Consider the following 12,928-nt stretch of genomic DNA (forward strand, 5'->3'; position numbering starts at 1 on the left):
ATTGGTGCCTCTAATAATTTTGTGGAAGAGGAAATTTTCACAGTTACAGCTTTCCCTTTAACAGGAATACTGCTCCTACTGCTTCTTATGTTTCTATGAACAGGCATGGCTTTCATCTATTAAAATGGTGGGGAAGATAGGCATGTGCAGTTGTAGGCAGAGATTTGGCAAAGGCAGGTGCTGACTCCTCATTCTTGGCAATTTAGGATACCTCGGGTAGCTGCACCCCTAGATTTCTTTTCCCAATGCCAGGCAGTTTGGGCTGAGAAGAATCCAAGGAACCTCTGCCACAGGAAAATCAATGAACGTGATAAGAATACATTATGGGAAAGTAAGTGCATTTGCATACATCTGCTTGATTTATAGCTTATCTTATTCTGCTCCTAAAGTATAGGTTTTCAAATAACATTAAAACTATTTTCAACATTGGGGGTGAAGGGAGGGAGGGAGGGAGGGTATGGAGTCCGGGTATGGAGTCCGGGTATGCTGGGAGGTTTGTATGGGCAAGATATAATCACCAGGGGTATGAAGGAGCTGCACCTCTCTCCCGCACTCTGGACCACGGAAAGCTCTGCTCAGCCTTCCCTGATTCCTGACATTTCATCACAAGTTTTCTTCCAAAGCCATAAGGACCATAAATTTGGTTTGTTTCAAATGAAATATGGCATCCTAAATATGCCACCTTGAGTGTTCTGAAGATGCCCTGGAGGGCTCTGAAGATATCCACAAGCAAAGCCTAGCTGTAAAGATTAAACTAGAATAAAGGGCATGGCGTCATCCAACATGGCTTGTGCTGAATCCCTGCAAAAAAGACCCCAAAGTCTTTGGTTTGAGTCCACAGGGTGATGATGAAAAACCAAGCAGAAGAAATAAACCAGCAAGTGGGTCACAGCATTATGACTTCGCCTGATAATATGTTTCAGCTGGAATATAGATAATTGCATCTTGTAAGGGGTTTTGCAAATTACAACTATATTCTGAGAAATGGAACAAACAGTAACAGCAGGCAAATTCTGCATCAGACGTGGAAATCAAGGACGGTCGACTGCAACTGGGCATCAGCGGGAGTAATTGGGTAACAGAGTGATATAATAATACTGTGTCTGATTTGCCAAATCCTGTGTGCAGATGTATTTTGCTGCAAAAGAGCTGCAATGGAAATAGGCCTTTGAATGAAAGATTCCTCCTCTATCTTCCTGCGAGGCATTTTCTGGACTACGAGATTTGCAACAGGTAAAGCATTGCAAAGTGTAACAGAATAGTGCAACGGTTTAAAACCAAGAGTAAAACGTTATTCAATGCTTTGTTGTAGGCTGGTGGCCATTCATATTTTCTGTCCATTGCAACATGTTTTCAAGGCAGGACTGTCCATATTCTCCTTGAAACGTGTTTATCTGCCCCTCTTCCTGCTCCATTTCGACAATGGAGTTGTGGTGGGGAGGATGTGAAATTTTATTTGGTAACTTCTTGTGCAAATCTGCCAGCAGGGGAAAGTGCCATTCCAAAACAAAAATCTAACTTTGTCTTGCATAATTCCAGTTTTGCACAAGGAATAACCGGGTGTGTGTGTGTGTGTGTGTGTGATTTAAAAAAAGAAAAGAGAGGGAGTGGGGTGCGTGAGGAGATTCTTTGGAGTGCCAAAACAAGGGAACTGCTTGCGGGGGGTGGGTGGCTGGGGGAGCACAAAAGGGAATTCTGTGGTGAGCCAGGAAGAGGGAAAGACAGGAACTGGCATGCCTCCGGAGAAATAAATAAATAGGAGGGAGGAGATGGAGGGGAGGGGAGCGCTCCTCCAGTGAGGGCTGTGGGATTGCACAGAAGTAAATGAATCATGATTCAGTTCAATGGGCTTCCTTTTAAGTAAGTGACTGTTCTCTCTCCCTGCCTTTTGCCTTGTAGTAAGCAAGTGGGATTGCACAGAAGTAAATGATTTAGTTCAATGGGCTTCCTCTTCAGTGAATGTGCATGAGGAAGGGTTGGATTCAGAAATCTGCTCATCTGCACTAGTATGAATCTTTGGCCAAAGTAGCCAGAATGCACAAGGGGGACTGCACAAAAGAACCCCGGTGGGAAAAAAAATAAGAATAATAAAACCCCTCCAATCTCCTCTCGCCCCCTCCCCTTCTGTGTTGACAAGCTCAAGTTATATTGGAAGCAAGCGGAGGAGGAGGGAGGTGTGGGGTGTGGGATCTGTGGGGAGGAAAGGAGGGGAAAGCCAAGATTCCTCACTGCCTGTTTCTCTCCCTGTGGCGAGGGGGCAAAGGAAGCAAGCACAGGTGTGTGTGTGTGTGGGGGGAAGAACTGTCCATACTGCAACATGCTGCAACGCATAAACTCTGTTGCAAGCCTCCCTACCACAGAAAAATACAGCTACTTTCCTGCAACGTGATTACCACATTATAGGGCCATAACACATCATTAAAATTCGAAACAAGGCATCGGAAATATGGAAGGCACCCTGCTGATAGCGCAGCAAGCGCGATGTCAAAACACTGGCAATACGGAGGGGCACTTATGGGACATGTGGCAGCGTGTAATCTGGAAAACGCCCTAGAGGTCCAGTACATTCCTTATGTGATAACAGACTGGAATGTGCTTAGACATGCTGTCTTGTGTCCCTGTTTTTCTGTAGTAGAAAGGGAGGGAATAATCCAATGAGCAAAGATAGGAGACAACCTGTTCACCCTGATTCACATGTTAATATTCTACACCTCTGGTTCTATAAGGAAGTATATACTTTCTAACTTGTACAATCTCCCAGTTTCTTCCCCCACTGAAACTCACCCTCACCTCACCCTCAAATCCATGACACAACGTACCATTTGCTTATTTAGTAGAGAGCCAGTGTGATGTCATGGTTAGAGTGCTGGACTAGGAACAGGGAGCTAAGGATTCAAGTTCCCATTCAGCCATGAAGCTCAGTGGTTTGGTTGGTCACTCTTCATCAAGCTAACGTCCTTCACAGTATTGTTGTGAGGATAAAATGGAGAAGCAGGGAGAGAGGTGAAACTCGTCAACACCCACAATTTCACATATCCGCAGTCAGGCAATGGTGATCCGACCTTGGTATATGTGGTAAAACAAAAGGTTGAGATCTGCGTATCCGCAGTTACTAGGTGGCCAGAAATGACCTCCGAGGTAATGTCCAGCCACAGGGGCGTAGCAAGGTTGGAGTGGGCCCAGAGACAAGATTTTAAAATGCCCCCCCCCCCACTGAAGCTCAGTTCATGAAGTAAAGAAATCTTAAATGAGGCTGAATAGTGGTAACAAAAAGCATAGTTATATCTATATCTATCTCTATATCTATATATATAACACCTATGTGCCACAATAGAACATCATCCTAAATTATTTTTTTAAAGGTTTGTAAATTGTGGACGATACAAGTCATTTAATGGTACTAGAGAAAGACATGCTGTTCTGGTAGCTCCAGGTCTTAACACTCACATCAATTTCGGAGGATGAATACAACTGAAGGAAGCCTGGGCGGGTGCGCGAATGGGGGAGTCAGTCATGTGACTTGCCTCTGGGGGGCCCCCAAGGCAGTGGGCCCCCAGACAACTGTCTCCCCTTTCCCTATTATAGTTACGCCCCTGTCCAACCACATTTTGCTTAAAGGAACCATTTTGTGGCTCCTCTGTTTATTTAAAAAATTTCGCTATTTTCCATGGAAAATTGGCTGAATTGGAGGTTTTGGTGGGGCATTGTTGGACAGCTGGAGACCTGGAGAACATGGTACACTCTTTTTTTGCTCCTATTTCTGTCCTCCAGGATCCTAACCCCTTCCCACAATTCCCATTCACTCAACAACTCATCTGCAGTTTCGTTATCCATTGTTGCAGGGCAGAACGGAACCCCCACGGATAATGAGGTCCACCTGTATACCACTATGAGCTCCTTGGAGGAAGAGCAGAAAATGCAAACATTAATAATTTGCATAGGAAAGTGTAGGCCTGTTCACACAATCATTTGGATCTAGGTTTAATGTGGCTTATCAACATTAGTGTGATTGTGTAAACGTGCCAAAGTGATTTGTGGCCCAAGATTCCCACCATGGCATGGGTTCACACAATCAAGCTAATGTTAATCACTTTAAACCTAGATTCAAACTATTGCGAGAACAAATATTTAATATCTCTCAGTTTTAAATCAAATTATTTACTATTCTTTAAAATTCATACCATAAGATGTAGAGGCTAGTGCTTTGGGTGTTTCGGTGCATGGCACAAGACTGCTTAATTATTTGGGGTCATTTGCTGGTTCCCATGTTTCTATATCCAACTATGAACAGCACATCAGAGAGAACAGCCCTGCTATTGTTTACATGGTCATTTATCCCAGAACAAGAGAAAGGGAAGTCAAGAGGAAGATGTCCACGAGAAGTAGGGATGTGCAAAAAAATTGACTGAATCAATTTGAATTCAAATCGATTCGGTCAATTTTTTTGCACATCCCTAATGAGAAGCAGGGTTTTTTTAAATAGTGATACCAACTTTATGGAATGCCTTCCCCAGAGATGCCCACTAGGCCCCAACACTGTTCACATTCAGGCGATAGGTTAAAGCCTGGCTCTTTCAGTAGCTTTTGGGTTAAAGTTTTTATATGGCCCTCTGTTGCGTTGGGTTATTGTTATTATTAATTACTTGATTTTTCTGCTGGTAAAGGTTTTTTGTATTATGTTTTTTACTGTTTCTTTTTGTTTCTTTTTATTATATTTTGATGCATGTTATTTTAATTTTTGACCTATTAGCTGCTTTGCATTATCATTGAGAAAATAAAGCAGGATACAACCTTTTGAAGTAAATAAAGGTCCTTTATATTGGCAGGGATTATTGACATGGAAAAGTCAGCTCATATTAACTTCAGATTTTCACTCTTGATGCTGATTTAGATTCAGAATTTGTTCTAAAGCACAATAACTGGGAACATAAAACAGTTCTCTCCACCTCTGAGACCATCCTTTCCCCACTTTAAACTCATATAGCTTACTTACACTACAAATCTATAGATCCATTTTGTACCAAGTTAACCGTCACCAGAGGTGTAGCTAGGGGAGAGGGGGCCCGTGTTCATCCCTCTCTCAGGCGGCCCCCCAGAGTGAGGGAGACAATGAAGAAAATAGGGAGGGATGGAGCTGGAGGACCCTCAGGAGCTGGGGGCCCGTGTTCTTTGAACCCTTTGACCTCAATTATAGCTTTGCCCCTGGTCATGGCTCTGATAAGTCTCTGTTGGAGATTCTTATTGTTCTGCACACAACTATAGTTTCCAGGGTTCACTCATGGTCTGTAGTGTACACATGCCCATAAAATTATAGTTGGAAGTGACTAAGATTTCATTTAGCCTAAACCCTTGCACATAACCCTTGCAGCCAACCACCAGCTACCACAAATCTGCCCATACAACTAGTGATGTGCCCAGACTGGTCCGGAGGCCATTCTAAAAGCCTCCGGACTGGTCTGGACATGGGCGGTTCGGATTTGGGTGGATTGGGGTGGGGTGGGGGTTCCCTTAAGGTTGAGGGGAGGGTTTACTTACCCCTCCTGCCGCTTTTCCCCGTCCGTCGCAGTATTTTCTTTAGTAATTGGGGCGGCAGGATACCTCCCTGCCGCCCCTTCTTCCGGCGCTTGGCTACACAGTGTAAAAGGCTTTTAGAAGCCTTTTGTGCCCGCACGCAATTTAATCAGTGCAGTGAATGCACCTTCCCCCGCTTCCTTCCTTACCTTCCCCGGCTTAGTGCAAAAGGTTTCAAAAGGGTTAGTGCAAAAGGCTACCCATGTGCCCCTACTTCCTTCAGTAATCGGGGCGGCAGGATACCTTCCTGCCGCCCCTTCTAACCCTTCGCTGCAAAAGGCTTTTTTAGAAGCCTTTTGCGCGTGCACACGTCGCGTACGCAAAAGGCTTCTAAAAATGCCTTTTGCAGCGAAGAGTTAGAAGGGGCAGCAGGAAGGTATCCTGCTGCCCCGATTACTGAAGGAAGTAGGGGCACGTGGGTAGCCTTTTGCACTAACCCTTTTGCACTAAGCCGGGGAAGGCAAGGAAGGAAGCGGGGGAAGGTGCATTCACTGCACTGATTAAATTGCGTGCAGGCACAAAAGGTTTCTAGAAGCCTTTTACACTGTGTAGCCAAGCGCCGGAAGAAGGGGTGGCACGGAGGTATCCTGCCGCCCCAATTACTAAAGAAAATACGGCGATGGATGGGGGAAAGCGGCGGGAGGGGTAAGTAAACCCTCCCCCCACCCTTAAAGGAACCCCCCACCCCAGTGCCGGACTGCAGCTCTGCGGTTCCGAGCACACCCCTACATACAATCCAGATCACAGCTTGCCACAAGTAGAGAGCCAATACAGCCCAGAAGTGGTGCCTGTGAATCAGATGACTCAAGTAAGTAAGGTGAACTATATGCAGGAGGAGGAAGGGAAAATCCCCCAGGTTCAGCGCCAATCTGAACTGAGGAAAACATCCTGTCCAGTCCCAACTATGGGAATCCCTGACATGAGCAAAGCCATCCATTGATCCATCCCAAGATCATTTTATTGGGAATCATTGTACACCACTCAACACTGAGGCAACAAGTGTCCTACCCAGGTATGGGAGCTGTGCATGCTCCCAATTTTTAGTTGGGTGGGAGCAAACAACTAAGGAGGAGGAGGGAGACTGTATGAGAGACAGGAACTGGGTGGGATTGTTCTACCCAGCTTTCATACCTAGCATTTGACCAAGGTAGGAAGAGAAGCTGTCCTACCCAGCTACTGTCTCCTACACAATCACTCCTTCCTTCTCCTATCTGGTTGTTTGCTCCCACACAACCAAAAATTGGAAGTGTGTACAGCTCCCAAACCTGGGTAGGACAGTTTTTGGTTTTGTGACCAGCCTCACTGTATCTCTAGTTGTCTCCGTTCCTGAAACTTCCTGAGACAAAATTTAAGATCCCATGTAAAAGGAAGGGGTGGCCCTTCCTAACCCCAGTGGACCACAACTGGTGTATGTGAACAGATATCATGGCATATCCTCTACCATAAAAGCCTTGGACGTGCGGCCGTGCTGCCCGTGTCTTTTTCGCCCGTTCTGGGCATGCGCGGAGCGGAGCGCATGCCCAGATCGGGCGAAAAAGATACGGCTGCCCAGAGACGGGCGGCCATGTTGGACACGGCCGCCGGTGGAGTCCTCGGCCAGAGGTGGAGTCCTCGCCGCCACGGGAGACCGGGAGGAGCAGAAGCGGCGGGCGGAGAGTGCGGCCGAGGCGGCGGCGGAGCCGCGGCCTCGGCCAAAGGAGTGCGGGCCAAGGAGGTGGTGGCCGCGGCGGGGCGAGTGGCCCCGATGGCGGCGGCGGCCGCCATGAGAAACGGCAGGCGGAGAGTGCGGCCGAGATGGCGGCAGAGCCGCCGCCTCGGCCAAAGGTGGCGGCCCAAGGAGTGCGCCCAAGGTGGGTGAGGCGGCAGCGGGAACCCCCCCCCCACTAGAGCCCGTTATTACAACGGGCTTACACATACTAGTTCTTAATAAATGTTTCCAAGTTTACACTGACCAAAACTTTTCCTGGGAGCATACTGCAAAGTGTCTACACCACAAATAGTTTTAAAAGTCTTGATTTCCAAGCAGACTATCAAGTCACAGCTAAAACTTGAACTGAAGCATCCTAGTTGTGGGGAAAAGAAGGCCGAGGCCTTCTGAGTCTTGTGGCTTTTCCTTTCCTTTCCTTTCTTTCTTTTTTAAAGTTAGAATACATGCACCAGGAAATTAGCAGTGGGAACAAACACCTAGGCTCCATCCAAAAGGGCACGGCATGCATTGCAACCAGGAAATCCTTTCGTTTAAAAGTGCAGGCAAAATTATAATGCAGACAGAAAGAGTGAGATATCCCCAATGTGATCATCACTCTGGACTCCACCCCAGTCCAAAGTTTCCCAGCATTCTCTGGGGGAGGCCCAACAGCCCAGACACACTTCCCCCTGCAAGAGCCACGCGCAGTTAGTGCCCGTTGGGTTCCGTGTTGTGTCAGTACAACGCACGATACTTTGTGCCAGAGGGGTGACGTGGGGAAGAGTGAAGGAGCCACTAGTTGGTTAATGTACAGAGAGGAAGAGAAAGAAGAGTTAACAAGGGCTGCAGAAAAGGAAGAGGAATCTTGTTAGAGATGCAGTGGTGGGTAGCCAGTCGGAGGGGAGGAAGAGAGAAAAGGAGCTGCAATCCGTCCGAGCAACGGCTGTTACCTTCCATCCTTCGGCTGCTAAAGTGGCTCCATTGGGCCACATGTCTGCGGTTGGCACAAGCTGGTCACAACGGAATTTAGGAATAAAGGAAGAGCTTCTCTGAAACACCTGAGGAAGTCAGAACATGGAAGGTGGTTGTTTTTGGGGTGTGTGTATATAGACAGAAAACAAAATAGTAGGGGTTTATGATTCTGGCTCAAGGGTGGCAGCCATAAACAATGGGTCACAAGAGGGGTGAGAAGGAAAAAACAGCAAACTAAAATCAAATCGCAAGGGATGGCCACAGTCTCCTCTTCAGAAAGTGTCTGTGGCCAGATTGTCTCTGACTGAACTGGAAAGATGTGGCATGAAATCATAAGAGCATCCACTTTGAGCTGTAAAGCACATTGCACACCGTGCTCTGACTGATAAGAATGATGCATACAGAGGTGCACCTAGGTAGTTTTGGAGCCTGGACTTAAAGGGCCCTCCCCCCCCCCAGTATTTTAAACACATTTTAACGTGACCACAGCACCTGGGACAGACTAAAATGGATTTGGGGGCCCCCAGGGGCGGTGGAGGCCCTGGACTTCAGCCTGGTAGTCCTGGGGTAAGAGTGCCTCTGGATGCATAAAAACAGGAATACGATAATAAATAACCACAACAAACATCCTTTTTCGTCCTGGTAGTTTCATCTTGAAGGTTTCGCTCTGCGATATGCAGCTGAAAACCTCTCAAGTCAAAACAGCAAACAAAACAACATTGTTTAAAAAAAATTTAAAAGAGAGAGCAAAACAACCCACCCCCTCAAACCAAAACCCCATTCTTGATTTCAAACCTTCATCCAGTCAGCGATCCTGTTCTATCTACCACAACTAGTGATATACAGTATAAGGCTCCGCAAAGCTATTGTGGTGCTCTTTGTGGGACACAGGAAAATACCTGGCCTTGAGGTCTCTTTTTAGTACCCACAAATCTATTGTCATTTTGGCTTCCAGTTCTGCAGGAGGCAAAAACCAGCAAGCAGTACTAAGACGACAACAACTGCTTTTCTGGATCAGGCAAATCTCCACGTAGTCCAGCAATTGAGGGAGCCAGCCAAATGCTCCTGGAAATCTCATAGGCAGAGCATGCAGGTAACCTTCCCCGCTGATGTCCCCAGCAGCTGGTATTTAGAGTTATACTGCCTCTGAACATAGCAGTTCTATTTAGTTATTTTGGCTAAGAGCCACTGACTGAACCATCCTCCATGCATTTGTCTAATCCTTTCTTAAAGCCACCTAAGATTTGGCATAACCTTTTATTCTTCATTTGCTACTGAATCTGAGCCTAAGGACCTGGAACTATGCTGAACACACATTTTCTCCAGTTACCTTTTCCTCCACATTCCTCTCCTCTGTCTATTGTCTTACTTGTGTCAAATTTTAGACTGTAAACTGCTCAGGGCAGGGAACTTGTCTTTTTGTTGCCACGCTGCAAAAAATCATATCTGTTGATGGTGCTATATGAATAAACATGCAGCGAGTGGCCATCACCACACTGTATGCTTAGCTCAGGCATGGAGGGAGGCCAGTGGTGGCCCAGATTCAGCCCGCTGCGGCAGCCCCATAGCCGTGCCCCTTGCATCAGACGTCACAGTCAGATGCAGGGAGTGAAGGTTAGCCACGCCCCCTGCGCCTTGATACTGCTGCCCAGAACAAAACGAAATCCACACACAAATGCAAAAAATTAGAGAGAAAACTGACAGCCACTTCTTTAGAAGTGCTCTATCTTGAATACCTATTCTGTTCCTTAATTGTCTCAGAACAATGCTCCATCCCAGGGCAGAATGGGTATTCAAGGTGTCAGCTGCCAGGAAACAGCTGCACATTGGGACTTCAGGTGACAATGAAATAGGTGGCAGTGAAAACTACAATCAAAAGTAAAATATTTTTCTGTTAAAAAAAGAAAGCCAAAAATGAATTTACAAACATGAATTAGGACCAGAACAAAATGGGTTCAGAACAAAAAAGGGTCCATGAACAAAAAATGGGTCCAGAACAAAAAATAATGGTCCCAAATGGATCAAATATGAAAACTATAGAGCCTCCAAACGTGCAAATATTTTGTGTGCACGCCCTTAATAGCTGACTTGGCAGTTGTTGTTCTCAGCATGCCCACAAGGAGTCACCATTTCCCATAAGCAGCTCTTTAATGTGTCACTCCAAGTAACAGACAGCTCTTGTTTAGCGTATCATTCCAAGTCAACTAACGTACTACTTTATCTACACTTTATAATTAATAACTGAAATAAATGAATCACACTCATTAATAACAGGAATTAATGAATTCCTGAAATCTGCACAGATGATTAATATTCTACACCAGATTTCACTTCTTCTGCACCTCTGTACCAAGATTTTAAAAGAACGGAGGGCCCTCTTTTTTCTTTTTCAAAAAGCAAAACTGTTTCTAGGGGAGATATTTAGAGTGAAAAAACATCAAAGGAGGGAGGACTGGCTTAACCCTTTCCCCACCCAACATTTCTGAACTCCAAATTGCCTTATCAAATGACTTTTTTCCTCCATGGGTTTCAAAATATATATTTAAGCAGCACCACAATGGCTTTTGCTAGCACCACAATAACCTTTTGGTACATTCTGGGCAAATATGAGCCTAGAGAGGCAATCAAAAAAACCGTATGAATTACTGGAATACATGTGGATGACAATTTGCCAGAGAAGAAATTGGAATGATAACTGAAACTAAGTGTAAAAATAGGAACAATTTTTATATTTGGGAATGTCACTATCTAAAGATGTATCTTATACAAGATAAACTTGACTTGATCAAGAAGTCAAGAGTTAAAATTCTGTGCAACAAAAAACCTTTCAGGGTATAAATGAAAACAATATCACCCAAATTATTGTGCCTTTTCTTAACTTTAGTAATTTCATGGGAAAAAAATTGTAATAAAGATTCCCGGGAAAAAATGTAATCAAATGCTGTTTGGCTTGAACAAAGTTATCTGACAGCACGGATAGCAAGAGTGAAATACTGAGCATTGCAATCAGGGGCTGTGTATGGCGTTATAGCAGTTCCACAGGTAACCAATTGCTATCATGCAGTTATATTGGTTTCTGTGTGAACGCATGACTGCAGAGAACAATCAACCAATGCTGGAACACTGAGCAGTGTTGAACAATCTGCTGGCAGCATGGATTTGGTCGAGAAAATTAAACCGAGCCAAACAAAAGTACTGAAATATGTGCAACCACATAATTAAAGATATCTTTAATCTATTGTTAAAATAAATTTTAAATCTTAACAATAAATGCACAAGGTAACAAGGGTGATAGGGAGTCTTGCCTGTGCTGCTGCATACATGTAAATAGTGTCGGAAGAGTTGCACTGCAGGGCAGCTCTGCTGAATGGAGTGGTGTAGTGGTTAGAGTATTGGAGTAGGACCAGGGAGATGTGAGTTCAAATCCCTGTTCAGCCATGAAACTCACTGGGTGACTCTCTGCCAGTCACTTAGCCTAACCTCACAGGGCTGTTGCGAGTATAAACGTAATCATGTACATTACTCGGGGTTCCTTGGAGGAAGAAGAACAGGGTATAAATGCAAAAATGAATGAATGAATTACACAGATGTGTAACAGGACACCCATTATTTTCAGTGGGTGTCCTGTTGCGCAATGGTGCTTGCGCAACTTTACACCGCAGTGGAGCCACCTTGCGGCACAACTCCTCTGACACTATTTACACATGCACAATAGCTCAGACAGGGCTATTATTGCCCCCATTGCCTTGCGCAGTATATGAACCACTGTTTTTAAAAAATCATTTTATTATGTAGCTGTATTAACATTTTGAATCTGTAAGTTTCCATTTCTTTGAAGAGAAGTGGGAAATATGGTTGTTGTTTTTAAACAAACAAACAAACAAACAAACAAAATATATCTGGGATCAATACAGGGAACAATTAACTCCTGCTCTTTCATTACTGGCATCAGTCCTATACAGTAAAGATTTTCAAATGGCAAAGGAATTGAGTAAGGATGATATCTGGGAATGATGCAATTTATAAAGGTTCATAATTATTTTCCACCCAAGAAAGCTGACATGGCTTATGGCAAAGGGAAATGCAAAATACAGAATCACATCCTGCCATGTATTTTTACTAAATACTAAATCATTTTTAGTATTTACAAATTAGGAGTACAATTTAAGTAATACAAGGAGAATTTGATATGATAAGAACTTGACAAAATTTCAACAGCTGCTGAAACCTCCTGTTACTAGGAAAGAGCTCTCCACTAAGGTATGTGGAACTGTGATGGAGATTTTGCTGAAAGATTACAAGCATAAAGGCAAATGAAAAGGGGATTTACAAGTGTCGACGTCAAATTCACGACGGGCTTACACCCGTAAGGACCAAGTGACCTTTTGGATGTCAGCTCTACTGAGAATTTTTATGAACTTTTGTACAAGTGGTATTATGCTCCATCTAATATTAGGAAAATGGATGGAAAGACATCTTACCGTGGTTGGAGGTGTAATCAGGTCAATGCAGATTTCATGCATAAATGGCAGTTTGGTAACCAAGTGAATATTATATACTGAAGGAACATTATTAGAAAGATATAGCAGGGTACAATATACGGTGAAGTCCTCTAGTAATTCTCCAGAGTTATTTGAAAATGTACATCTCAAAAATACACAACAATCTTGGGAGTGACTTGTTGACAACAGTATTTTT

The 12,928-nt window shown here is 44.5% G+C and overlaps 1 protein-coding gene across 23 annotated transcripts in view; it reads right to left on the reverse strand.

Annotated features, from left to right (window-relative positions):
* The window catches only part of SRCIN1 (SRC kinase signaling inhibitor 1), a 402,584-nt gene that overhangs the window by 40,340 nt on the left and 349,316 nt on the right, over positions 1–12,928 (reverse strand). For 20 of the 23 annotated variants that reach the window (XM_053259951.1, XM_053259948.1, XM_053259952.1 and 17 more), the window contains one exon: positions 8,209–8,316. The exons of the other annotated variants lie outside the window; for them this stretch is intronic. In XM_053259951.1, coding sequence (XP_053115926.1) covers positions 8,209–8,316 — 108 coding nt within the window. The remainder of the gene's footprint in view (positions 1–8,208; positions 8,317–12,928) is intronic. 23 annotated transcript variants of the gene reach the window in all.

This window comes from Hemicordylus capensis, chromosome 6, assembly GCF_027244095.1.
Source record: "Hemicordylus capensis ecotype Gifberg chromosome 6, rHemCap1.1.pri, whole genome shotgun sequence".
In the NCBI taxonomy this organism is placed as follows: domain Eukaryota; kingdom Metazoa; phylum Chordata; class Lepidosauria; order Squamata; family Cordylidae; genus Hemicordylus; species Hemicordylus capensis.